Source organism: Uncinocarpus reesii, genomic scaffold (assembly GCF_000003515.1).
Source record: "Uncinocarpus reesii 1704 scaffold_1 genomic scaffold, whole genome shotgun sequence".
NCBI classification, from domain to species: Eukaryota; Fungi; Ascomycota; class Eurotiomycetes; order Onygenales; family Onygenaceae; genus Uncinocarpus; species Uncinocarpus reesii.
The window spans coordinates 1,510,164-1,536,663 of record NW_003052500.1 but is presented as its reverse complement, the minus strand read 5'-3'; the positions used below and the strand labels follow the sequence as shown (position 1 = coordinate 1,536,663).

Genomic DNA, 26,500 nt, shown 5'->3' with positions numbered 1-26,500 from the left:
GGTTTTGTAGCGTTCAAGCGAGTTGTTGTTTGACTGAAATTGCGCCGAAATGATCCCCATGTTGGGTGGAACCACGCGTCATTGGCCGCACAAGCTCCCATGGATGCTTCGCCGAGTTACAGATAGAGAGATACCCCTTGGGAGCTTCTATTTATATACTACGTCAAGACCCAGAGTGGTCCCGGTTGCCTAGCTTCTCCGGACGGTTCCGCCGCAGCGGGCTCGTAGCCTATGTGAGAAATCTGAGGATGGAAACAGTCCGTAAGGATGGTGATGGATATTTATCTCTTCGGGGTATACAGTGCAGGCATCTCGCCAACCCACATCGGCTGGTCCCTTTCAGCTTCCCGTATCATCCAGTTCGCCCAATCTCTGCGCTCGAGAAAGGCATTCCACTTTCCATCTCCCACCCAGCCTGCCTCCGCCATGCCGCCGTCTTTTGACGAGCTCCCAAGCACTGGCACTCGACACAAGGTCCAGTCCAGCCCTTGACCTTCCTCCTTGAAAGCTTCCTCTATCGCCAGGATTTCGTTTTGCGCCGTCCGCGCCAGCACGAACACCGCACTGTAGGCAAGAAGACGAGAGAGTGCAAACGAGTCGCGTTCGTCATAACAACTGATTGTGGCCATCGCAATGACTCGACGAACGTTGTGTCGCCTCATCAATCTGAAGATAAGGCGGTAGCCGTTGGAGAGTTCGCCCTTGGAAGGCCACGGCCCGTTTGGCCCAATACATGACAGAATCGCATCTTGGCCCTGGACTGCTTCCGAGAGTGACTCTTCATCGGATAAAATGCCTTGGATGATCTTCACGGTGCCTGTTAGCGGGTGCGCATTTGAGTCGGGGGCTGCTTCCAAGGTAAATTACCTTCACTTTGCCAGAGTTTTTGATGTCGCCTGGCACACGGTTCTCATCTCTAACGTGCAGGGTCACATCATGACCATGCGCAATGGCCTTTCGGGCAGTCCAGCCACCGGCCGCACCCGTGGCTCCGAAAATAAGCAACTTCATGAACTAGGTGCAGATCGTGTCAGTCTGTCTATGCCTAGAGTGGCATGGAAGTGAGATAGTCTGTTGGATATATGAAGAGGACGCTGGAGGGCAGATTGAGGCTATAACTGCGGTGGCTACCGCATTTTGTCGGATTGCCTGATTGCAGCAACTCCATGAAGTGATTTCACACCATGATGTTGATGTTCAAAGAGGTTGCTGATGGACAAACTCTTGGATTGATGTGATGCAGGTTGCACCACATAGTTAAACAGCCGTAGCTCCACGTGATGGACAAGCAGCTCACTGTCCAGCTGTTGCACTGTGATACAACCAAGGGAAGACAACATCTTGCAGATTCGCCATGTAACAGGTTCATCTGATCTTATAGTGAGTCTTCGTATAGTTCTAATCCCGATTGCCTGTCGTTGTACACAGTTGCCAGCAGAACCTAAGATCTGCCTTTTGAGAAAACAAATATCCCCCGGATCGTCCATGTTATTGCGATAGACACTGTATTGGAACACTTGCAGGAGCATCTCTGTCTGCGCCCGAGGCTCTCCATAGGGATACTGTTTCATCGGAGATGGTTAAAAATAGTCGTTACAGTTTGCGCAGCTGTTTCAAACTGAAGAAAGCTGTAACAGGCCTAAGTCGACGAGACCAATTCCCCCCGAAGAGTCCCTCTTTTGAAGCTGTTGAGGAGCATACTCGATCTATCAAATCTAGAGACATGCCTATACGAGTTGTGTGACTGGCTGTGGTCCTCATCTGTCGACGCGCATCCATCCCTTGATAAAAAGAAAATCGTACCTTAGCAACGAAGAAACCCCATAGTGAACCAAGATATTGAACTCGTAAATGTCATCGGAACTGGTCAACGGGTGCTTTCAGCCTTCAGTCATGGGGTCTCAGTTTGGCTTCCCCTTAACTAGCTCGATGGCATCGCCGGACCCGAATTCACCATGGGCGTCTAGGTAGACGTACTCCGTGTTATAACTGCATAAGAGGGTGGCCTCCCCCAGGTTTACAGCACCAAGAGAGTCCAAGGGCCTTGCATTGCTCCTGAATTTCATCCAGCTTCCCCTTCTTCACGCTTGTTCTCTTCTACTAAGATGAGATTCGGATTCCGAGATGGGCGGGGTTCTCCCCAGGCTCCCCTCCAGCCAGAGCCAAGCAACGACTTCACCTTGCGGTTCGCCGAGGATGGCACATTCAAGATCACTGTGTTCTCGGACTTCCACTTTGCAGAGTGTTGGTTTCTCGACTCCCGGGAATCAAGGGATAGTTGGATATGTTTGACTAACCTGAATTTGTTGTGCCAGCCGAAGATGGCATCGGTCCAGTCAACGACGCAAAGACTGCCAAAGTGATGCGAAACGTGCTTGAACACGAGCATTCCCAGCTCGTGGTCCTCAATGGAGATCTGATCTCTGGCTACGGCACAGTGGCCGACAACGCAACGCACTATGTAGACCAGATCGTTGCTCCAATGGTCGATGCGAACCTGCCATGGGCATCGACATATGGGAACCACGACAACGAGAGGTTTGCAAAACCGGGGAAGATTTTCGAGCGGGAAAAGAGTTACCCCAATAGCCTGACGCAGAATATGGTACCGGGCGGTTCTGAAATCGGAATGACAAATTACTATTTACCAGTGCATTCGTCGTCGGGTTCGCAGCATGATGCGCCAGAAGTCCTCCTGTGGTTTTTTGATAGCAGGGGAGGAGCTGAGCGCCGTGACTGGGTTCACAGTTCGGTAAAGTCCAAAATGCCAATGCCAATATGAAGGTTCCATCCCAACTAATCATCCCCATGTAGGTTGTGAAATGGTTTGAAGAGAAGAATGCAAACCTGACTAAACAATACAATAGAGCCATCCCATCGTTGGCATTCTTTCATATTCCTATCAGTTCAATGTTCACATTCTGGACTCACCCCGGCGTTGACTCGAGGAGAGAACCGGGCTTCAATGGAGAAAAGGTATGGTGGCAGGGCCGAGGATACGATGACAAAACCGGTCATGATACCGCGTTCATGGCCGCGCTGTCAAAAACAGACAGGCTGCTGGCCACTTTCAGCGGCCATGATCATGATAATGACTGGTATGAATGAGCCCCTGTGCTCCAGCGAACCTTGGGGGAACGGCTAAATAATTAACAATCATGTTTTTCACCACAGGTGCTTCAAGTGGAATGGTACCACTTCTGAGCAGCCCGTAGCTGGAAATGGTATCCACGTGTGCTACGGCCGCCATACCGGGTACGGAGGATACGGGAATCTGGAGCGCGGCGGACGACAGATTCTGTTGAAAAAAGACACCCTTGACAAAAATGAAGTGCTGACCTGGATCCGCCTAGAAAGCGGACGCGTCCCCGTCAATGTGACATTAAACGCAACATACGGACAGGATGAATACAATCCGGTTTCGCGTCATGTTGGGGTCAAGAGGGACAGTATGGAGAGCCAAGGTCATACTTTGGCCCCAGAAATATACTCAGTCATGCTATTCCTCTTTATGATGATTTATCTTCCTCTCAGGCTATGGCACTGAATGGCTAGCATATATCTACGCTCTCACAGCAAATTTTGCGGGGAAGACTGAAGTAGAGAGAAGACAAAGGTGGCTCTCCTTCACAGTTCAGATAAAAACCAGCATTGCCTTGGTATGTTGCACTGAAAACACCACTGACATTAATGGGAGGTTGTGGTGGGTGGCTTCTTGTATGTACATACATACTTACTTTACCTGGGCTATAAATAAGACAGAAGATTTGAAGGAATGAGTCTCAATTGTAGGCTCGGTATCTTTCATTGCTTGACCTGCTTTGGCAAAGTAAAAATTCTTAATCGAAATGGCACAAAATCCCCATACTAGCTGTATTGGCCGCTACTTGCAAAAATTCAATAATAACCCACAGTGATCTTCCCACAAGTTTATAGAAGGCCCTTATTTTAATAGACTGTTGAGCCAGTAGTGATAAATCACACGGATTGCCATGTGGCAGCAAAATCAGTGTTTAGCCCCATGACACAACTCCATAGCCATGTTCTTTTAGCAGCAATCATCACTTTTGAATTGCTTTATCAATGTTACAATACAGCCCAAATGATCAAGTGGGGGGTTGTGAACCAATGCTTCTCCTTATTTGTGAAATTGTAAAGTAAAAAAAATCATCCCAAAAGCTCAACATCAAGTCCAATAGCACGCATGAACAGGTTGACATTACCCAGTCGCTGACTCGCCATATCAGCTGGCAATGTTTTGCTCTGAGAGACAGTTTCCATAACTCGGTCCCTGAAAATTTGTTAGCCTCCATTTACTCATGTGGGTATGATAAAGAGATTACTCACTTAACAGCAATTACTAGCCGTTGCTGCTGTTCTGGGCTTGCTCCAATGCCAACGGCTGCAAGGAATTGCCACACGTATATATCGTCGCCGCTATTGATGGAGCCAGGGAAAATGCTGCCCAGAATTGGCTCCAGGCGGTCAAAGAACTTGTTATACAAGTCCATCCATTGTTTCAATTCTTCATCCTCCACTGCGCCCGTTTCTTTAACCAACTCTCCACGGCTCAACAACATGGTCAGGATGCCGAGGCCGATCCGCGTTTTGGAAACTGCGTGAACGTTTGTACGGAAGACAAGGAGGCCGAGTAATCCAATAATGATCTTGAGAGGAGCTTCGTTGACGTAACTTAACAAACTCGGCATAACAGCTTGTGAAAACAAGTCAATCTCTTCACGGACTGGGCCAGGAGGTTGGATTTCTCCTGGCTGTAATTGAGCCCGCTGTATCACATCCAAGGTGTCCAAATGGACAATGATCATAGTGAGGATTGTTACCCGCTGTTCCTGATCAATGTGGCGGAAAATCCGGGGGATAGCCTTCTTGCCCTTAGGGTAAGACAAGAATGCAATAAAAGGATGTGTCGTTGGAGATCCGGGGAAAATGGGTTCATGGACCTTCATATCCGTCCATAGCTTTTGATTCAAAGCCTCCCTTTTCTGTCTCCACTCCAAATGCTTCTCAACAGCTTCCGCGTCTTCTGCATCTGGTGTGGGTGGCATTCTGCGTTCATGATCATCCATTTTCATTAGGGTATCGTATGTACTTTCGATGTTATGTAAAATGGATTTTCGATCACTGGGGCTCAAGCCGGTATGAGCTGCCTTTCTAACGTTGGTTGGTTTATGGCCGTCCGCGCTGTCAGGGCGCTTGATATTAAGAAGTGTCCTCGGGGTTTTAGCGTTGCTGAATGAAATCTTTCCTAAGCTCCCTTCAATTATGAGCTGCTTATTTTTAGGGCGGAGTTTCGCCGCTTCAACAGCGCGCTGGACTTGTTGTTGCATCCGTTGCATATGGTTGTCTGCGTTTTGGTACTGTCTTCTGCCCGAATTGTTGCCAGAGCGGTTCCCAGTTTGGAAAAGGTAGGTTTGGGCAAAATGACCAAGAGGTTGCCGAGGATGCTGCCGAGGAGCACCGCGGATTTGGCTATATACTTGATAATAGAAATCCTCTGACAAGAGGGAGTCATGGTCGGTCTCCCCAGTATTTCCAGTTGCCGATACCAGCTGTTGTAGTTGGATTCGGGTAATAAAATTCTTATCTTGCGGAGTCATTAATCCGTTTCCTTTGGAAAGAAGATGGATCTTATGGTTCCTTTTGGCGCGTTTGGCGTCTTCTGCTAACAAAGCTTTACGCTGTTCTTCCGGAAGCTGCATGAATTGTGGGTGCATCGCGGCAATCGATGGAAGTTGGCCAGCTGTGTTTGGCGGTGGTTGAGTCTGCGGAAAATGGCCTTGAACTTGAGGTCCGGTAGGTCTCTGAGGAATGTTCATGGCACGGTTTTGATGCTGAAGGACCTGAATTGGAGCGTTTTGTCTTGACCGCTCCTGAAGAGGCCGCAGCTGTTGCCGCTGGAGGTCTTGCGGTAAAGGCCCGTAGCCGCCGAATTGCGGATATTGCTGATGTTGACTTAAGGGCGGAAAGTCCTTTTGTTGAAAGTGTGCAAAATTGTCTGGATGAGGAATGGGGGCCTCTTGAGCACGGAGGTTGAGTGGCATGGGTTGCGAAGCGTTGATGGGAAACTGCTGCGACGGGAGAGAAGCCGGAGGTTCAGCTTTGGGCTGGGGTCTCTGAGTCTGCGCGCGCATTTGCGCTTCGACTTCCTCCAAACTCATCATCTTTCGGGCTGGAGCAACAACCGCCTGAGCCTGTTCTACTGGCTTTGACTTTTGCGTTATCCCCGTCCCCCAGACACTCGACTTGGCTTGGATTTCTGGTATATATCCGGGATCCTGATAAGGCTCGTAGCCCGTCCTTTTCGGCTTCGAAGGCTCATGCAACGGTGCCGAGGCTTTGGGGGTGTCTTTTTGGTGCTTCAGATTGTATATCACTTGCTCTTCACCAAGAACATTGGTCATCTGCGCAGTTTGGCCGAAGAAGTCAAAGTCTTTCCCCACAGGCTTTCCCTCATCCCCCGCGGCGGCCCCGAAGGTGTCGTCGTTGAAGGCATCTTGGGTCTCGTCAAGGCGGTCTCCCAGTCCATCATAGGTATCCTCAAAATCAATTCTAGATTCACGTTAGCATTTTCTACACATTGCTTGAAGGTTGCGGGAAGGGTAGTCGTACGCATCGTCATCGCCATGGAACCCATGTGCTGTGGCGCGAGCAACTTCGGCGAAAGGATCTGGGGTTTCGAAGATACCCCTCGACTCCTGTGGCGGAAGACGATCGTTAGGAAGCGTGGTATCGAAACCAAAAAACGACATGTCAGCTGTTAAATGCCAACCAAAAGCGAGAAAGGAATGCGGAGCGAGGTGAGGGAGCGTGCGATTCTACCAGTGCGACTTCAGCATTGCGTGTGGCATAACAAAGTCTTTCCCAAAAGAGGGTTCCGACGGTGGATTAGGTAAGCAAACAGCTACGGGGACTTGTTTAGACCAGAGATGCACTTACGCTAGCGGTACACTAGCGGTATACAATGGTGTATTGTAAATTACATCCATCTTCCTCTCCTCAGGCCTCTTGACATCTATCATCTATGCATACAAAAGGTATGCTACTGATGCTGTTTGATCTTCCGCATAATGTTCAACATGCTGCCTGGCCACCACTGTTCCTGCTTGCAGTCGCTCTCAGGCCACAGTCTGGTCACAAAATGATCACCATATCTATTCACCATTCCAGAGAGTGTCACAATTGGGAGATTCCCGATCCACCACGCCTCGTCCTCCACTAAAAACATGAGGACCGACCAGTGCGCATATATATCCAACGCTAGGGCTTGCTCCCTTGTCAGTTCTTTGGCAGAGCGGTCTGTGGTTCGAATCGGGCACTCGAGTCTTTGATCAAGAAGCGGAAGGACCAGATCAAAGTATGCCTGGGGAGCCTGGACATAGAAACCGAGAAAGAACTTTGTCAGCGGTTCCGTTGGCAGTGGATTCACGGATCTACTGGCGAATGCGCGAAGCCATGAAGCCACTTCCGGTATCGACGCTGGTTCTGGTTCAAAAAGCTCCTCAAGCGAGTTGTTACATGACGAAGGTAATGGTAAGGCGGATATGGAGAACGTTTTGCTTCTAATATCTTTGACAATTTCAAAAGCGGCTCGGCAAGCGGATAAGGAATCATCATATCCGTCGCTGTGGTGAAGCAAAGCAAACTCTACCCTGTTCTGAAGCTTTGAAAAAGCCCCTTGACTGGTTGTAGTGAGTATCGGGGCCATTACATGAGTGCATGATGAGATCGGAGCCACCGGCGTTATGTTGGCTTCGGGAAACGTCAAAGTTGTCTCAATCGCAAGCTCTGTCTCTAGAGACAGTCGCAAATTTGGGTCTAGGGTTTGAAGCGTCGTTCGCGTTCCTCGCATCATGATTATGACATCCCTTGGGGTAGTCGACAGGAGTTTATGAGGCTCCTGCGTCCCACCCCTTTCCGAGATCCAGTGGTTTATTTGCTGGCTTGCAGTGGCGAACGGCACTAGTACCAGGGCGCTCGCTAAAAGAGGTTCTAGCTTCATAGCAGCAGGCCATGACATCGATTGTCTCATTCGTTCACTTGCCGTATTATAGTGTCGATACCCGGCCATCAAGACCTTTTCGACTGCACCTATACTGGGCGGTGGCTCTTTCGATATCATATCGCAGCATATGCAGGCTGCGGAGACTGCAAGCAGGGAATAAAAGACGGTTTTGCTCTGCAGTGCCAGGGTTGGCATACCGATTTGCAATGGCCTTTGGTCTCTTTGGCAAAGAGTCGAAATGCGACTTGTATGTTGCAGATAGTGGTGATACAAGTCGGTGTCCGACAGCCCGTCGGGCACGTCCATGCCATGAGAGCAATGACTTGACCGCACAGTTTCTGGCGTTGAGCATGTGGACGGCCTGAACGATGGCGATCGCTCTGGGTATGATGGAGTACTTGGTGATATCAAAAGACTGCTGGATGACGATCTTGACACGGATAGTTCATCCTTTTGTTGCTTTGTAGCAGATTGTGGTGGTGCGGGATAGATGCATCTATCCAAGGACAAGGCGCATCTCATGCATATCGGCTTCATCTCATCGCACTGAGAGACTAATTTCAGCGCTGGAATTGCACCCGTTTCATGCAGTTACTCACCTTGACCCTTCGCCGCTTACACTCGTAACATCCATTCCTTGACTTTTTGTGACGTCTCCTCGTTTTGCCGAGAGGTGGTTGACTTTGGTATTCACGGGCCGCCATTTCGATGTCGACGAGTTACTCGATATTGCCTCGAGTATCGCGTCTACCCATGATTCCATGAAGCTCTTATTATATTTTCTCTGTGTCTAACAAGAATGGCCAGTTAAAACACACTTTGGCTGTGCAGGCCGGATTGACAGGGTGACAGCATCCCACAGCCTCACGCGATTCCAAACTCGGCTGCAACTGAGCAATCGAACATCTGTCCAGCTCTTCTTCCAAAAGCTTTGATCAAATTTAAAGCCAGCCGCACGCCCTGGCTGAACTGTGCCATGTTCTCCGGGACTACACGGAATATGCTTATAGTCTATGTCCGATATGCTCTATAACCATGCCTCAGCGCATACTTCGGAACTCCGACGCCATTCTCCCGAGCGTTCTCAGGCGCTGCTCTAAATGATTGAGAAGCCTGGCCTTCCGCATTCTTTTTTTTTCCAGAATATATATCCCAAAAGCACGTAACAACCCCTGGCCCTGGGTTTCTTGTATCTCTTTCCGCTAACTCTTGGAGCCTATGAGAGAACTTATCCCAGGAGAACTACTCGGCACGTTTCTCAGTAGCACTTTTAACTACTTATACGCTCGTTAGTTGGATCAGATATCAACTCACGGGTCGGCACGGCAGCAGAGCGGCCGCGAATAGTTATATAGTTATAGACTACTTTATATTGTAGGTAGCAATGCAGGCGGCAATGGTGAAAAAAGGACTTGGGGGTATTACAAGTAGTTGCTCCGAAGTAACCACGAAGTTGAACGGCGTGCAGATTGCGGCTTGTTGTATTCACAAGTATTTCCGACATACATATACTCAAGCATCGGCTGGGATAGAGTGCGTTGTTGAAGGCACGCTACAAGTAAGCCAGTAATTAGAGCTAAATAGTCTATAGCCCATTCCTAGCCAAGAAGTCGAATGTGACTTGATAACCGGCAGTGGCATTGTTGTGGAGAGTAAAAGCATGGCCGGTGTTCGGCTGGATGGCCGATTCGATAACAGTGGCGTTAGGGTAGGTTTCCTTGATAGCCTGTTTATTGAATATCCCCTTGCAATCTCCGCCGCAGATGTAAAAATCGAACTCTGGCAACATGTATTGTATCGGCGCCTTGAAAGAAGGCCCTTTGCGTCCTAAGATATGATAGGCAGAGGCAAATTCCCCGATGGGGACTGGCTGCTTGATGGCATCGCCATAGTCGAGCATTTCCTTGGTGAAAGCGGTTTTAAGATCGCCAGCAAAGAAAATAGTCTGGATACCACTCTTTTGGCATACGATATAGCCGCTCGGTCGATCGCGAGCTTTAACAGCGTTGAAAGATGCATATCCTCCTTTTGCAAGGTACTTGTTCGGAACAAAGCCTGTGATGATTGCGCCATCGGTCAGGAGCCCGTATGTTGCGATGAAGGCGGAAGTGAGCACGGAGCCAAAGCTATGACCGACGTGCACGACCTTGCTTGGTTTTGCTAACTTTTTGAATGCTGGATGGAGAGGTCTTGCCTTCGCTGCGAAGTCATACAGAGTGCCATTGCGAGCCATCAAAGTCAACTGTCGAAGTATCTCGACTTCCAAAGGCCCTTGGACCACGTTGTATGCATCAGGATGATCGGACTGGCCAACTCCCAAACGATCATAAGTGAGGATCGAATACCCTTCTCGGAGTGCTGCTTCAACATAGGACTGTTTCTCCGGATCGAGTTTAGGGTCCCAATATCTCGAGTCGTAATGCACTCCGTGAGTGGCAATCTGTAGGATGTCCTTTTTCTTTGCAAGCGACTTAGGAACGCATAATTGCGCGTGGATGCTGAAAGTATCTGAAGTCGTAGTGTTCTTGATAACCGTTGGTGGACCCAATGGAGTGCTCCAAGTGTCAGTATGGATTGCCCAAGCCGTGGTTTCAATGTCGTTGTTCACCCTCGGGAGGTCGTAAACCGCACTATCTGCGGTAGCAAACACTGGAAGGTCAAGCTGTTTGCAGAATCCGTGGGTTCGTCGGGAGAAATCGATGCTGGAAGCTGAACTTCGAGCAAGGAGCAGGAGGGCTGCGGTGATAATGGTCGCCATGTTCTGAGGAAATAGATGGTATATCAATGCACTTCGTCAATTGACTGATGCTTTGAATCACTTATCTGCCGGAGCGCAGCACAATCAGCGCTTTATATATTGTAGGGTGCAGCCGCAGCGCCCCCCGTGTGCCATCATTTCCGGTCATGGCTTTTCGCTCGAATGACATGGTAATCTGTCTAATACGCGGTTGACCTGTTGCATCAACCAGATCGACCACTTCAGAGCCGGTTCAACCTCCCTTTGGTCGTTGAAGATGCTGCGGTACTCGAGGCTGTGGACCTTTTTGCTCGACTGACAAGGGGCGTATACGCGTATCCACATAACCAGTGGTTGACAGGGGGCGTATTCGGGAGCTCGTATCACGCGTCTAGATCCATTCTAGCGCGGCTGAACTGGACTCAAGCCATTATGAGCATGGGAATCTGAAAGAGCAAACGATTATTTCAGCACTCCTGTTGAAAGTGTGGACTCTTTGAATGTGGCAGAGATGCAGCTTGCACTTGACGCCCTCGCCTTTTACTCAAATTCCGATAAGCCTTCGACATCCACATATCACTATCGTAGCGAATGAGATAGATCCTCGTCGATTGCGGGTGGCATATTCACTACCGTACAATAGGTACCTATTATACGGAATGCGGAATCACGAATTCTTTGCTTGAGATTGAAATATCTTTTTCTCCATGCGCGTTCGGATGACATTGCCTCGACATTCGCAACACAGCCTCAAAGTTAGAAGATAACGAACTTCCAACGGCTTCAACGAAATATAAATTCGTTGACATTATCCGGTTATGTCCTGCCCATAATCATCTTACACAAAGCCTCCAAGCGAAGTTGCTAGCTGATTCTCCGTTATAAATTCTCTATTGCAATATCCGTCAAGACAAGTCCTATCTTCTCGTATCTACCGCCTCGTTGGCTCACATCGCGCGACTTGAACCTTTTCCAACGTTCTCAGTTTACTCTGAATGGCTTTTCTCGTCATCCTCATCAGTGCCGGTATCGTTCTCGGTGCCGAAAAGGTACATAACCACCATAAAAAGAAGCGCGCCTTGAAGACACAGAACGCTTTAGAAAACGGCTTAGTTGAAGGCGGTTTGACCGCTGACGGCACCGCAGTCCGCCGGCGGAAAGCCAACGTCCCGGCTTACCAAGAGGAGGACCTCCCAGCCTACCAAAATGAAAGGCTCCCAGCATACCCCTCGGGCGACCAGTATCATGGGCCAAAGGCCAAGTCGCAAAGCGCAAATTCTAATAGTACGGCACTCGGATTGAACTGATAGGAGAGGCGACTTACCTCATGAGGAAGAGGGTGCATTGGGGGTGGAGCATTTTGATTCCTCGCGCGACGATTTTCATTCTTATGGCTATACGATCGCTTTTGTATATTTTCCTGGCGAAGTTTGCGCGAAATTTCCGAGAATGGCGGAGTAATACCAAAAATCTGATGGTATTTTTCTTTTCCAGCATCAAGTAAACATCCCTGGTGTCACCGCAAGTGCGCTAATTGTCATGGTCCAGCCTTGCCATGTTTTTGCATCCCTCTGGCCAAACCAAGGGCTCCGGCATGGACGGCGGTCGGTAGGTCTCCTGCATTTGAACGCCCCCTGGGCCCTTGGAGTTGACCACAAAAGCTCTATATCGGCTAGTCAGTTATATCGACTTGCTCGGAGTCTGGAAACCCGCTATGACATCCACGACAAAGAGCTTCTAGCAATAACTGCTGCCTTTAAACACTGGAGACACTACCTGGAGGGGAGCCAGGAACCGGCTATTGTCTTGTCAGACCATGCCAGTCTTCAGTACTTTATGACGATTAAAGCAAGCATCCAGCAGTTAGCCCATGACAATCTTCCCGTTGACCAGCCCCACAGCTGTTGAATCTGATGGTGATCTTGTCGCCGGCGAAGAAGTGAGCAGAAGTGGAAGTGATGCTGGTGCTGCAGAGTTATGTAAGCAGACTAGTTAACGAGCTAACTTACAGCCAGGCGGTATTGGGGCCGTATTGACACTTTTGCCCCTTGAAAGGCGTTTTCCCCTGCTTGGGCGGCCATCAGGTTTCGTGACGAGAAACTGTTTTAAACACATTCAGCAGCTGCTGTTCTGCTTGCCTTGCAATTCTCAGATTCTAAAGGCGTGCGGCGACATGAAATCTGACCAATTCTCATGACTTAGTGCACTTCATATCCCATCGTTCGTTCCGTCACGCACTACGAGTGAGCAAGGATTGAAACTTGACACCCTAATGAGTTGATACCAAAGTGGTCAATAAGCACCGGTTTCTTTTCTTCCAGCGGCCAACTTCTCCTTATTAAGGGCGCACTTTGTGCCGTTTTCCTAGCCCAATACCTTCGTTTAATCTGCGAACCGATCATGATGTCGGGGAAGTACGTACGGTACCTCTTGTTTGCGGTGCTGGTAAGCTACTATCAACGTGTAAACCATCCTGCATCAGACACTTGCTAACACCTTCAAGGGCATTGCGATCCTACACTTCATTGCCTCTTCCTCAATGCCTCGTCCCACGATACCGGCTTCAATTACAAAAACAGATCCCCCGAAACAAGCTGACAGCCGGCCCTCTCCTCCTTCGAGTCCGCCCGATGGCGAGCTCAAAATCCAAACTGTTCCCTCGTCTGAACCGACGAAAGTAGCGTTGCCGCCCAATCCTAGCAGCCCTCCCGCGCCAGTCTCCGAGGACAAGGGGGATGAGCAGCCCAAGCAATCAGCCCCAAAGACAGAGCGCGTAAATGCAACTTTCGTTTCGCTAGTGAGGGATTCCGACCTTTGGGAAATGGTTAAATCGATTCGACAAGTGGAGGATCGGTTCAATCGAAATTACAATTATGACTGGGTATTTCTGAATGACGGTGAATTTAGTGAGCAATTCAAGAACGTCACATCCTCCTTGGTTTCGGGCAAGACCCATTATGGCAAAATCCCATATGAACACTGGTCCTTCCCCGAGTGGATCGACGAAAACAAGGCCGCTCAGACACGTAAAGAGATGGAAGAGAAAAAGATCATCTACGGCGGCTCTATCAGTTACAGACACATGTGCCGCTACGAGTCTGGCTTCTTTTTCAGACATGACCTCATGATGAATTACGACTACTACTGGCGTGTAGAGCCCAGTGTCAAGTATTTCTGCGATATCGGTTTCGATGCGTTCAAATTTATGAAGGACAACAAAAAGAAATACAGCTTTGTGCTCAGCTTGCATGAGTACCGAGAAACTGTTGCCACTCTTTGGGATAGCGTCAAGAAGTTCATGGAAAAGCACCCAGAACATATTGTCGAGGGCAATAACTTGGAATTCGTGTCCGAAGATGGCGGCAGAACGTACAATATGTGCCATTTCGTGAGTGCTGACCCCTCATCGGTCGAGATGCATAATTATACTCATATGGTATCTAGTGGTCAAATTTTGAAATCGGTGACCTGAACTGGCTGCGCTCGAAGGCGTATCTGGATTACTTCGAGGTTCTTGACAAGGACGGAGGCTTTTTCTACGAAAGATGGGGCGACGCACCGGTCCATTCCATCGCGGCATCGATCTTGTTAAAGAAGGAGGAGGTGCATTTCTTTGATGAAATTGGTTATTATCACGTCCCTTTCACCCATTGCCCCACGGGCCAAGGTCGAAGATCGGAATGGAAGTGTGGTTGTAACCCTGGAGATAACTTTGACTGGAAAGGCCACTCATGTAAGGCTGGCTTTAAATTGCCTGACTTTGCCATGCAACTAATTTAACCGATACTAACTATTCTTCGCTAGGCACTACACGATTTTTCGATCTCCTCAAGTTACAAAAGCCAGCGGGCTATGAACTAGAAACCTGACGGTAGCAACAGTCAACCCCCGGTTATTTATTCTGTCTATTACCATGTTTTTTGTTCGATTTTCCTAGATACTCTTGTATCTTTTTCTTCCTACAGAACGCTAAGCAGGCATTTTTCAGTCAGCTCCACCATTTTCTCATCTTTGGGTAACATCGTACTGCTATACGATTTAAAGCGCATTTTCTTTTGAGACTCCATTTTCTTATCTTGTCGTCTTTCACGCCTGGTTTGTAACGATAAATGGGGATGAGGGAATCTTTATTTGTATCTGGTGCATTCTCCCGCAGGATGGTTACTTGTGGAGTTCTAGGGCCAAACAATACATGTCCTATGGTAATACATGATAGACGAAAAGGAAACGCGACCCAACCTCTCAACACCTGGCTTTCTCTAGGTGGGTTCCAAGACAAACTCTATGTCAATGGTAGGTTCATGACTGGTATGAATAATTATGCCGTTTTCGGCTTCTTCGTTCCGTATTTCGACCTGCTAGTTATACGGCCACCAACGCCAGCCTGTTAAAGTATTAAGTCAGCCATTATGCTCTCGGGCCAAAAACCCCGGGATAATCGCAGGCGAAGATATCCACATACAAGATCTAAAGCTCCACGCACAACGTGGTATCTCACACCGGGACAATCTTGAGCTCTGCCTCCCCGAACCAGAACCACGCTATGTTGTTGGATATTATGTCCTGTAGAGGAAAAAACATTAAATTAGCCAGTGCTCGAACAAACGGCCCCAAACGGCCAAGAGCGTATCAAACTCCAAAAAGAGATATCGTACCTTCACCAGGAATATACGCTGTTATCAGTCTCCCACTACTTAATCGAATCCTCGCAATCTTCCTCTCTCCAGAATTAGGCTTCTTGGGCTTCGTGATACCCGTCTTGAGACACACGCCCTTCATCGCTGGCCGGTTGACGAGCGCCGGCGACCGCGGCTTGCGCGCCTTTTGTTCCTGACGGCATCCGCGTCGAACTTGGTTGAATGTTGCTTGTGGACGGGGTGTGCTGGAGAAATGTGCGATTTGCGGTTTCTGGCGGAGAAGGGTGGTGAGTGGTGTGTTGCGGGAGAGGAACGGGGAGGCAGCGCGGATGGGGTGGGAGGCGGGAGAGGGGAATTGGCGGCAGATGAGGTGCCTGAGGAGGCGAATTGTGGTTGCGGATGGTGTTGGAGGCATGTTGGCGTTGGCGACGGCGGGGGATGAAGTAGAATCGTGAATGTGAGATCCTGTTCTCAACGTAGGTGCTTCAACATGCGCTGCAAAGTTTCGACGGTTGAAGGGCCGGAAACCATCACGTGATCTCTCAGCTGAACCTGCACAGTTGGTCTGCCCTGTTAGCCGCAGGAGCTTGACGTGGTGGTTGTTTGCCTTGAAGCTCAACGAGACCTCAGATCTCGCATCAAACCGATATCCTTTTTCTAGAAATTGCTACTACAACGAAAGTCTCTATAAACAAGCGTGCTCTTCCATTTTACTATCCCGACTAGTCTCGAAGTATCCATTCCCAAAACCTCCAGCTCACATCCTCGCGGCAATGGTATATCTCCTTGTTTTCATTACCTAGCTCCCCGTAGAACTACATACGATAACTAACTGTCCCCAGTCTCTACGAATTGCACCTCCCGCCAGTCACGCTTCCCAGACCTCCAACATCACCAGAAACGGCGCAGCCCCCCAATTCCGTAACGGCGCCCCATCCGCCCCCGGTGTCCCAGACACACTCCGCGCATCCCTTACCGCACCAGCACCTACTACATCTGGCCTCAAGGCTGCTTCCTCAACACATCCACTTGAGGCACGGCTGCTTCAGTGGCGCGAAACCCAAAATGCGCTGAAGATGGAGTCCCTTCGGCGGATATATGGTATCGCGGAGCCAGTGAGACGGGGAATGGAAATGAAGATGGTGAAGGAGGGACAGTGGAAGCCGGCTGCGCTGGGAAGGAGCAACGAAAGCAACATCCACGAAGATATTTTAGCGTTAGGAGGGAGGGAGACGGAGATCGGGTGGGAGGATGTGTTCCAGGGTATGTTGATATTGTGGTCGGCCGTAATCTATTGTTATGGGTCCCGCATGTTATCAACCGTTCACCACTATTCTCGAGTCTGGTAACTAACGCTATTTTCAGGTGATGATCTCCGTGAGCCACCAAGCTTCCATGACGAAATGGAACAGAGACTTAAGATGAATTGGTGATGATGTTGCTCGGAAGTCTCTTTTTTCTTTAGACATGTTTCGTGTGTAGCAGGCTTAACTCGAATTATCGAGGTTATGTACCATAGGAATGCATAACTTCAGTGGATCGAGATTCCGCGCTGATTCTTTGATCGGTAGAATCTATTGAAATCCATGCCCTTTAAAGAGAATAATTGATGATACTCTCACATGGTGGAAATTTATTTTGCCGCAATTATCGCACATGCCTGATATGCCATGCTCTCTTATTAGGGACATACAGGTTACAATTCCATGCCCATGTTTGATAAAGCATAGTTGCGTTGATCTAATTGAACTACGGAGTATTTAAGATAAATTCAAGAAGTTGTCAAGTTGATGACTTGATGGTCAAAGCTAAAGAACTAGCAGCAAGTTGAGTTGCTGAATTCTCACTGGACAACTCTTCATCACTCTGTGCTTCAGCATAGCTTATCTAGTGTAAACTCCCGCTTTCCGCCCTCGCAATGACGCTAAGGTTTCTTCCGCCCCAGTGCAAGGCTTGGCATCTCCAACTGCCCGGGGGCCGGGCGGGGAAGCGCGGCACTGGCATCGCTTCTTGGCGCTGGGCAATGCCGACCCGGCGCTTGATTAATCAGGCAAACGGCCAATTTTCCACGTTGGTCTACGATATTATGATTCCTACGCTTGTTGGACCATTGCTCCACCGAGATTCAATTTGCGCGAAAGCAATCCGAAACGCCGTCAACTGAGAGGAATATAGACCAATCTGATCCAAGATCAGGAAGAACATGAGCATAACTTTTTCGATAGATACACGTATTCAGTTAACTGCGAGGAACGCATTTGCATTGTATCTTCGTATCATAAATCACCTCTATAGTCAACAAGAATAGGGCCATGCAAAGGAGAAAAAGAAAATGAATAAATTGTAAGATGGATCCGGGAATGTTGGAATGAGATGAGCAACAAGACCATGCAAGCGTATACAATGTACGCAAGGTTAAACGGAGGAATGGGGCAACGATGGGTGCTGTTATCAAATCGGGCTAAACGATGCTAAACCAGGGACTGATCAGGTATCTTGAATGTAATGACCGTGCTCTGTCAGAAATCAGAACAGGGAGGGACATAGAATGGGAGGGACATAGTCATACTTGAACCAATGAACGCCAGAAGACCCTTGCAGCTCATGTAGGAAAGAGAACCCTTCGTTCTGTACACATGCCATTTGAAGGATGGCGCAATATCGAGGTCTGCATGCATTTGAAAAGATAGGATAGGGAGTGCAAGCATAGGGGGCTGGAATCGAGAGCGAGAACCGTTGATCGGTAAGGGATATGAAATTAATAGCATCGTTGCGTAGATCTCGTGGGTGTAAAGGACGTTGGGAGGCGAAAACATACAATGCCAAAAGAGATTGAGGACGTCAAATCCAGCGTGGCGTGGCCTCCTGGAAGCACTTGTATACGCGTACTTGGGATATGTTGCGGTGCCGGGCTTACAGTATGATACAGCGGCAACCAGGGCTTCGGTCACTTTCCTCGCGGTCACGCGAATAATGGCCTTTGGTGGCCTTTGCATCTTCTTCTTCAACGATATCCTGGGGCTTCACGGTCATGTGGACAACATTCGGAGTATCACGATTGAATTTGGAATCTGGTAGCTCGTCAGAATACGGAACCCGTCTGCTACGCGCATGTGAGGGAGCCACTCACCCGATAGAGGAGCTTTATCTTCCAGGAGTTTCCCAAATGATATCAAGCGAATTAGGCTGGGTGAAGTTGGTCGAGGCTCCCACTCTACAAGTCAAGCGAGTCAATCACTGGTCTTCCAATACTGACGCATGCCAGAAACACATGGATGTCCCATACCTGATCTCCATTCTCTCCATATCAATTCTTTCAAGGTGTATACACTCATAGCGAACGGATCATTATCCGGAACGTTCACTTCGCGTTTCCTCAGATATTTGCCATCGATCTTGAACGGGTGTCTGGCGCCCGTTGTTAGAAGCAGCGTGATCACCAGCGAAGCGCCAGCATTTTCGAAATCTTTGGGAGACGGGCTTGGAAGGTCTGAGGAAGGGCCTATCGCCGGGCTCAGCGGCTTCGGTTCTGGCGACTCAGATTGAGTCTCTTCCCGAGCATCCTGCATCTGGCTCTCTGAGGTGGGCTGGGGTTGTTCGGAGGATGTCGTGGTCGAAGGCATGGCGGGAGGCGAAGTTGCGCTCTCTGAGGCGGGAGAAGGAGGACGGGAGTTCTTGGGCTCTGGAGCCACTGGGGGAGTGGAAACTGCAGGCTCTAATGGCTCCTGCTCACCTGGAACATCTGGTGGATTGTCTGGTAAAGGGGCACTCTGGGGCTTCTGATCTCCGTCATCCAAAGGAATGGAAGTGGATGGAGGTTGTGATGGCGAAGAACCTGCATCGCCTGTTCCTGGCTGTGTGGTTGGACAATTTGCTTTGTGACTAGAACCATGGTCTGGCTCGGTCGAAGTGTTTGATGCCATCGTTCCAAGTTCCTAGTCAGTTTCACAAGGTTAAGTTAAAGGGCAAAAAGGAGCTTGGAGAATCACGTTGCTTGTGAGACCAACAGTCCAAGCGTTGATTCAAAGCGTGAGGGTAATTGCCATGAGAGACCCTGCGAAAGACATATGCGACCGATAATGATTGTAGATTGATGAGGATGGATGTTCTCGGAGTCTGGGGAAATGAGAGACAAGACCTGGCAATGGGGACTGCGACTCGTCAGCCACACTCCTCTTGTCACTCTCTGATCTCGCACGCGACAATCGTCTTCGCCCGCTGAACTGACCGACGTTGATTTCTATCCTGGGTTACGACAGACAATAGAGCAATTCTCTTTACTTCGCTCATAGAGAAGTGGTCTGGAAGACATTGAATTGCCCATTCGTGACTAGCTGACAGAACTATGGACGGACATGCTCCACGGAGACCTCCGAGGAAGACGCGGAGAAACGCCAGTGAACACGCTTGCGAGTTGACTTTAACGGATATCTCACCTGCATGATTTCTGAATGTATACGAAAGCCTTTTGCGCCAATCTTTCAAGCAGCGCCTATTCATTCATCCCATGAACTCCTCATATCCACCCGCTATACCGGACCCCAAGTTCATTCTTCACGCCATCGGATCCATATCCCACGCCGAGTAATCTCACCTTGCCAATTTGACCACCAAAGTCGTCTTCCACTGAGCTCTTCCAGCCATCCACGAGTTCGTGAATGGCGTTCATAACAATCGGGTCGTCTTTGACTAACAAAACGATCGCATCATAGCCGCCTGCACCCGGCACGACACCGCCGATAACACCGTTGATCTGCGAGAGCGCATTCAGCAACTCTGTTTGGACCTCAGGCTCAATGGGAACACCGCATTTGTTCGTCATGGTCTTGATCCACATTCGGGTGCGTGTGATCAAATTGCTGAGCTCATCGTAGTTTTGAACTACATTACGATTTTGTCCCAGTCGTTTGAGCTCCAAACGCAGCTTTTCATTGTTCCGCTGTAGGCCGGTCCAGAGCATCTCTGCGTCTACGCGATTCTGCTCCCGCCATTGCAGGACTTTCTTCACCATACCGGGCGTCTGTGAACCGCAATCAACATCGCAAAGAACCATCTGAAGACCTCGGGGAAGCTTGAAGCCAAAGTCTACGCATTCTGTGTCCCAGGGCTTTTCAGTATTGAGATCCTCAACAACCGTAAATAGCCGCTCTTCAAACTGCGGGGAGCCGACATCACCCAAATCACTGAGGATGGATGGGGAAAAGCGGCGATAAAGACATGACCCATACACAGCGGCCGCGACGTCGAACCCAGAGCCTATTTTCCCTTGTGCAGCGCAATGCGCAGCTTGGGCTAGGTTATGCAGTTTGTCCCGGACTGAAGGCAATTCTTCGGGCTGTACAGTACGGTGAATGACAATAGCAGATACCAAAGCCGTAACGAGAGCAGCAGAGGATCCTAGGCCGGTTTTGTGTGCTTCTTGTAATTTCACTCCAGCATTCATGAAGCGGGCCCCCCTATGTAGGACGGATAATGCCGCCGTTTCAGAGTAGTAATCGTTATCCGCCAGGATGGTAATCGATAACGAACCAAAGTTCTTCGATGCAGCAACGTAGCTCACATATGTCAGGGCGTAATTCAAGGAGGTTTCCACGAAAACGTTCCGGGGCCTATAGATATCAGCAACCGCGGTACAAGGCCATGCAAGCCAATAGCAGCATAAGCCCTGCGGCGTTGATGCACTGCGTTCTGGCTAAAGCGGTACAGAACAAGGGAGATGATGTGCCCTGAATGGCCAGTAAAAGGGAAACTCACTCGTCATTAACTTGCTGAACCTTGACTCCTCCGCCTTGGGTTATCCTCTGAATCCGGTACTCCCATACAGCGTCGATAAACTGCGGCGACTTCACAATCACGACTTCTTCTAGCCCGTCTTCGTAGTCTTTCGCATGGCATGTGTCTCCTTCCATGCCATCCATGGACGAATCCCCGTCCGCACCACCATTCGACCCTGTCCTTGCTGATTCCCCCACGTTGGCTTTCGGGGCCATTCTTGCTCCCTTGCCCATTGGGAGCTGTTGCACAATAACGTGGATCCTCGCATCGAGCGCCAGCACAGTGCCAGTATATTTGCGGTCCAACACCAAATATCCTCCGGTTAGGAGCACCTTTCCAGGCGCCGAAACCGCCGTTTCCACGGGTGGTTGGTGTGGCATGGTGTCGGCTTTCCGTCCCTGGATTCCTCTTGTGCTGCTCAGTTTGACATCCGCGTTGCGTATTTAGAATTTGGGGAGAGGAGCTGCGGATGTCGAGGGGGGGTGGTTTGGAGGGGTACGAACCTAAGAGATTCTGTGCGCTGAACCTGTACTCGGACGAGTACTAGATGCTATGAGCTTCAAGTCGCAATCATACAAACAAAATGAACTGAGCAAAGAAGACGTTCTCACGAGAGGAAAGGAGACACACCCGCGGCTGTTGTTTTTGATGCTCCCCTTGATCAAAAACCACAACAAAGAGAATGAGAGGGGCAGCAGAAAGGACAAGAAATTAGCGGATCAGCAGATGAGCTCCAAGTTCTTTAAAGGACGCTGAGTCCGCAGCTTCATTTTTGGCTAGAGCTCAGGGAGCCAGGCAGATTTCATACCAGACGTCATGGCGGGAGATGGAGAGAAGGTCGATGACCGTGGTTTGGGGCGAGATGTTTGGACGTTTCTTCGTATCAGAGCAACCCATCTCGCAAAAACTTAATTTATTTACATTCTATCACCGCTACTGTTGCATTGAGAGCCAGTTCTACCAGCCTTTCGCGGGCCGGGGAACTGTGGTAGACGGTTGGCTTTGAAATTTTTACTCATTCGGAGGGATGCTGTTGTCGCGCATCGAACAGCGCCCGGGCGTCTGCACGTTGTTCCTGAGAAATGACGACCCTCGGTCCATCAATTCAACTCGCGATTGGGTACCCCCACATTGTCCCGGAGGCCATCAATCCAACCGGCGACGATCTGGGGAACTAGACACAGGATGGGGAGCGTGACTGTGTGAAGCACAGGGTAATGTTTCCGATAGAAACTGTCGTATTGCTAGACACGAGCAGCTGCTGGCGTTGCAACATGTGGCTGTTCGAGCTGCTATCCCTTCCCGCCGTAGACTTTCAAATCCGACTCTCCCATCATACCCTGCAAGCCTCAGAAGCAATATCGCCAGCATCGCCTGCTTTTCCTGTCTGCTGAAGTTGACGATTCTGCAACTTCTCACCGCTAAGCTCATTGGTCACGTGGAGCAGCCACTTTACGCGTGAAGGTGACTAAGCAAGACGCGTCGCGCGCCGTATCTTCACGTGAAGTTTCTATCTTGACGTCTTGCATCAACACACTGCGCCGGGACTGGGTTTGATTCTGTCGTTATTGCATCTGTCGCTCCTTTCAGGTCTGTTGCTCAGCTTTACCTGTACTACTCGATTGCGAACCGACCGGCGCCATGTCGAGTATAATGGATACCATTCTCCAGTCGGAACCTGCTCGCCAGGGCACGAGGAGGGGGATTCTCCCGCAATCGGAAGCGCCTCCAAGCTCACGTCCAAACCTTCCCTCCGAAAGCAATGCGCAGATGAGCGAAGCGCCTGAATTTGCAGACGATCAGGTCATCGGCGGCTCGATGCCCCGTCGACCTCGACACCCCATGTACGGTAGAGGTCCGCCAGTATTCCGTGACGTGGCTGGAGAGAAAGTCCAACAGGCCTTTGAAGAGCTGTTGGAGACACATATGGAGGATCCAATGTCGTCCGGCGCCCCGCCCTCGTCCGAAATGCTGAGTGATAAATATTACGTTTCTCAAATACACGGAATGGCTAAGCTTCAGCTGTCCACACTCTATGTCGACTTCACACACTTGACATCACTCCCGAACCAGGTCCTGGCCGATGCCATTGCTAACCAATATTATCGATTTCAGCCATACTTGACGAAGGCTCTGCACAACCTGATCGCAAAATACGAACCGCAGTACTTTCGAGAACACCGACAGCTTGGGAGCCATTCCTCTCAAGCGAGCACGTCCGCCATGGCCGTGGATAGCAGCGAACCTGACCCTCTCTCCGAAAAAACTAGATATCAACAAACGGATAAGGTCTTTTCGTTGGCTTTTTATAATCTTCCCCTGGTTTCGAGACTGCGTCAGCTGCGCACCGCCCAGATAGGGAAGCTACTTTCGATATCCGGTACTGTCACAAGGACGTCCGAAGTTCGGCCAGAACTTGCAATGGGAACGTTTATCTGCGAAAATTGCAATACCCCTTGCCCAGATGTTGAGCAAAGTTTCAAATATACCGAACCGGCAGTTTGTCCAAACCCTCCGTGCGGTAATCGTGTTGGTTGGCGTCTGGATATTCGTCGAAGCACGTTCATCGATTGGCAAAAAGTAAAACTGCAGGAATCTTCCCATGAAATCCCAACTGGCAGTATGCCACGCACCATGGATATCATTCTCCGTGGAGAAATGGTAGATCGGGCCAAAGCTGGAGAGAGATGTATTTTCACCGGCACGTTGATCGTTATCCCTGATATGACTCAGTTGGGTGCCCCCGGTGTCCGCACAGAAGCAGTAAGGGACTATGGTAATTCGCGAGGCGGTGAGGCAGGCGGGAGTGGAGTGACTGGTTTAAAGTCACTGGGAGTCCGGGATCTTACGTATCGCCTGGCTTTTCTGGCTTGTATGGTGACACCGGATTTGACTACACCAGGTCAGCCTACAAGCCAAAGTCTCACGGGGCATTCCCAGAATATTCTTGCTTCATTGAACCAGGTCGAACTCCCTGAAGAAGTCGAAGATATGGCCCAAGAGCGTCTTCTGCAAACATTCACACCTAAGGAGGTTGAGGAGCTCAAAGAACTCGTACATACACCATTCATCTATTCGAAACTAGTGGATTCGATTGCCCCTATGATCTATGGACATCAATCAATCAAGAAAGGCTTACTTCTGCAATTAGTAGGCGGTGTCACCAAGAAAACCGTCGAAGAGGCCATGCAACTGCGTGGTGATATTAATATTTGCATTGTAGGCGATCCATCTACAAGCAAAAGTCAGTTTCTGAAGTGAGTTAAACGCCGGGCAAATATATATTATCGTCGCTAAACGTTTTGTCCCAGATATATCTGCGGATTGCACCCTCGGGCGGTATATACCAGTGGAAAGGCTTCTTCCGCTGCTGGTTTGACTGCTTCGGTGGTAAAGGACCCTGAAACGGGCGAGTTCACGATTGAAGCAGGTGCTTTGATGCTTGCGGTATGTTTTAAAATCGTATCCTTACAACTCCCGTTACTCTGCTAATTATGTACGTAAGAACGGCGGGGGCATTTGTGCAATTGATGAGTTTGATAAAATGGATATAACCGACCAAGTCGCCATCCATGAAGCTATGGAACAACAAACGATTTCCATTGCAAAGGCTGGTATTCATACTACTCTAAATGCTCGCGCAAGTATTCTTGCCGCTGCCAACCCTGTTGGCGGCAGATATAACCCGAAAGCCACTCTCCGTGCCAATCTCAATTTCAGCGCGCCAATCATGAGTCGATTCGATCTCTTCTTCGTTATCCGCGATGAACCCAACGAATCCGTGGATAAGAATCTTGCCCGACATATCGTTAATGTTCACATGAACCGTGATGAAGCCGTAGAGCCCGAAATATCCACTGAAAACTTACAACGCTATATCAGATTTGCTAGAACGTTTCGGCCCGTATTCACTCCAGAGGCGAAGGAGTTGGTCGTGGAGAAGTATATGGAACTTCGTAACGACGATGCGCAAGGCGGTATCGGACGAAGCAGCTACCGTATTACGGTGCGCCAGTTAGAAAGTTTGATTCGCTTATCAGAAGCTGTTGCCAAAGCGAATTGCGTCGAAGAAGTTGTACCTGATTTCGTCCTAGAAGCTTACAATCTTCTTCGGCAGAGTATAGTCACAGTTGAAAAGGATGATGTTGAAGTTGACGATGAAGCAATGGACGGCAATCAAGATCAGGAGATGCTCGATGGCGATAACGAACAACATGACCACGAAGGAGACACGACAATGGGTACCGGAGAGGAAGACCGTGTGAACGCCGATTCTGCCCCCCACCAACCGCAAACCCAGAAAACGAAAATAACGTATGAAAAGTATATGAAAATTCTTAATATCCTGGTTCGGCGCATCAACGATGATGAAGCGAACTCAGGCGAGGGCGTCGAGGAAGAAGAGTTAAAAATCTGGTATTTGGAGCAAATTGAATCTGAATTAAACAACGAAGAAGATATTGAACGGGAGAGGTCACTAGTGACCAAGGTGCTTAAACGGATGGTGAAGGTTCGTTTTTCGTCGCCTTGCTCTACTAATCACACATCTAACTTGAATATTCGTGCTTAGGACAATATTCTTATGCAAATTCGGGGAGAAGGTCTTATTGATGAAATCGATGATGCACAGGACAACACCCAAGCTCGTGTGGTTTATGTCTTGCATCCCAACTGTGCCGTTGAAGAGGTATAACGCAGCGCAATGCAGCCATTCGTATACACTTCGAATCATGGAGACGGTCAAAATTACCCGCGAATTTTTGATTTGATTTTCCCATATCATGAATATCCAAACTACTGGCTCCATGTGACCTGTTCGATTTTTATGACAAGGTGTTGGATGTATTTTGGGGAAAGGTGCACTCGGCAGGCGAAATAAGGGGTTCGGATACGATATTTCATTGAATTGGTTCTCCTATAACCAACATAAATCATTGATATCCACAGAATATCAAAAATTATTTTACGGTTGCTAGAACCAATCATTTATACGTCGAGCAGGAGCCTTTGAGTACTCACACAGACTTTGTATTTTTTCTCGAATTTCATTAAAGCAATACACCCAATTGCAAACAACAATTCAAAAGCAAGGACCCTCTTAAAACTCCAAATCATCAAGCCCAATCACCAAAGGATAGCAAAGCAGAACCAGAGAAGGGGCGCTAAGGACAAGAAAAATGGCGAGATATCCAATGGAGGTTAAGGGCATATTGTCACCTTAAGCATGTAGAAGGGGTCAAATCACATGTGGCCTAAAAACCGGACTAAGTTTCATCAAATGAATTCAGTCTGTTGTCCTTATGAAACCAAAGCAACAAGGACAATGGA

At 49.1% G+C, this 26,500-nt stretch overlaps 10 protein-coding genes across 10 annotated transcripts; 4 read left to right on the top strand and 6 right to left on the bottom strand.

The window, feature by feature from the left end:
- Positions 1–281: 281 nt before the first annotated feature.
- UREG_00713 (uncharacterized protein) lies at positions 282–1,255 on the bottom strand (the record flags this gene model as incomplete). The annotated part of the gene is made up of 3 exons (XM_002541153.1): positions 282–806; positions 868–1,014; positions 1,184–1,255. 3 exons carry the CDS (start codon positions 1,253–1,255, stop codon positions 282–284), a joined length of 744 nt encoding a protein of 247 aa, XP_002541199.1.
- An 850-nt stretch (positions 1,256–2,105) lies between these two features.
- Positions 2,106–3,547, top strand: UREG_00712 (uncharacterized protein; the record flags this gene model as incomplete). Its single annotated transcript, XM_002541152.1, has 4 exons — positions 2,106–2,244; positions 2,316–2,752; positions 2,815–3,098; positions 3,175–3,547. The coding sequence occupies 4 exons, from the start codon at positions 2,106–2,108 to the stop codon at positions 3,545–3,547; spliced, it is 1,233 nt and encodes a 410-aa protein (XP_002541198.1).
- A 620-nt stretch (positions 3,548–4,167) lies between these two features.
- UREG_00711 (uncharacterized protein) lies at positions 4,168–6,770 on the bottom strand (the record flags this gene model as incomplete). Its single annotated transcript, XM_002541151.1, has 3 exons — positions 4,168–4,291; positions 4,348–6,570; positions 6,631–6,770. 3 exons carry the CDS (start codon positions 6,768–6,770, stop codon positions 4,168–4,170), a joined length of 2,487 nt encoding a protein of 828 aa, XP_002541197.1.
- Positions 6,771–9,608: 2,838 nt separating this feature from the next.
- On the bottom strand, positions 9,609–10,781 carry UREG_00710 (uncharacterized protein; the record flags this gene model as incomplete). The annotated part of the gene is made up of 1 exon (XM_002541150.1): positions 9,609–10,781. One exon carries the CDS (start codon positions 10,779–10,781, stop codon positions 9,609–9,611), a length of 1,173 nt encoding a protein of 390 aa, XP_002541196.1.
- Positions 10,782–13,163: 2,382 nt separating this feature from the next.
- On the top strand, positions 13,164–14,540 carry UREG_00709 (alpha-1,2 mannosyltransferase KTR1; the record flags this gene model as incomplete). Its single annotated transcript, XM_002541149.1, has 3 exons — positions 13,164–13,205; positions 13,264–14,148; positions 14,205–14,540. 3 exons carry the CDS (start codon positions 13,164–13,166, stop codon positions 14,538–14,540), a joined length of 1,263 nt encoding a protein of 420 aa, XP_002541195.1.
- Positions 14,541–15,078: 538 nt separating this feature from the next.
- On the bottom strand, positions 15,079–15,812 carry UREG_00708 (30S ribosomal protein S12; the record flags this gene model as incomplete). The annotated part of the gene is made up of 3 exons (XM_002541148.1): positions 15,079–15,144; positions 15,223–15,323; positions 15,416–15,812. 3 exons carry the CDS (start codon positions 15,810–15,812, stop codon positions 15,079–15,081), a joined length of 564 nt encoding a protein of 187 aa, XP_002541194.1.
- Positions 15,813–16,170: 358 nt separating this feature from the next.
- Positions 16,171–16,830, top strand: UREG_00707 (uncharacterized protein; the record flags this gene model as incomplete). The annotated part of the gene is made up of 3 exons (XM_002541147.1): positions 16,171–16,173; positions 16,240–16,660; positions 16,763–16,830. 3 exons carry the CDS (start codon positions 16,171–16,173, stop codon positions 16,828–16,830), a joined length of 492 nt encoding a protein of 163 aa, XP_002541193.1.
- A 1,480-nt stretch (positions 16,831–18,310) lies between these two features.
- On the bottom strand, positions 18,311–19,320 carry UREG_00706 (uncharacterized protein; the record flags this gene model as incomplete). Its single annotated transcript, XM_002541146.1, has 2 exons — positions 18,311–18,468; positions 18,684–19,320. The coding sequence occupies 2 exons, from the start codon at positions 19,318–19,320 to the stop codon at positions 18,311–18,313; spliced, it is 795 nt and encodes a 264-aa protein (XP_002541192.1).
- Positions 19,321–19,913: 593 nt separating this feature from the next.
- Positions 19,914–21,552, bottom strand: UREG_00705 (uncharacterized protein; the record flags this gene model as incomplete). Its single annotated transcript, XM_002541145.1, has 2 exons — positions 19,914–21,006; positions 21,152–21,552. The coding sequence occupies 2 exons, from the start codon at positions 21,550–21,552 to the stop codon at positions 19,914–19,916; spliced, it is 1,494 nt and encodes a 497-aa protein (XP_002541191.1).
- A 1,261-nt stretch (positions 21,553–22,813) lies between these two features.
- Positions 22,814–25,865, top strand: UREG_00704 (DNA replication licensing factor mcm6; the record flags this gene model as incomplete). The annotated part of the gene is made up of 4 exons (XM_002541144.1): positions 22,814–24,429; positions 24,484–24,619; positions 24,678–25,682; positions 25,743–25,865. 4 exons carry the CDS (start codon positions 22,814–22,816, stop codon positions 25,863–25,865), a joined length of 2,880 nt encoding a protein of 959 aa, XP_002541190.1.
- Between the last annotated feature and the right edge of the window lie 635 nt (positions 25,866–26,500).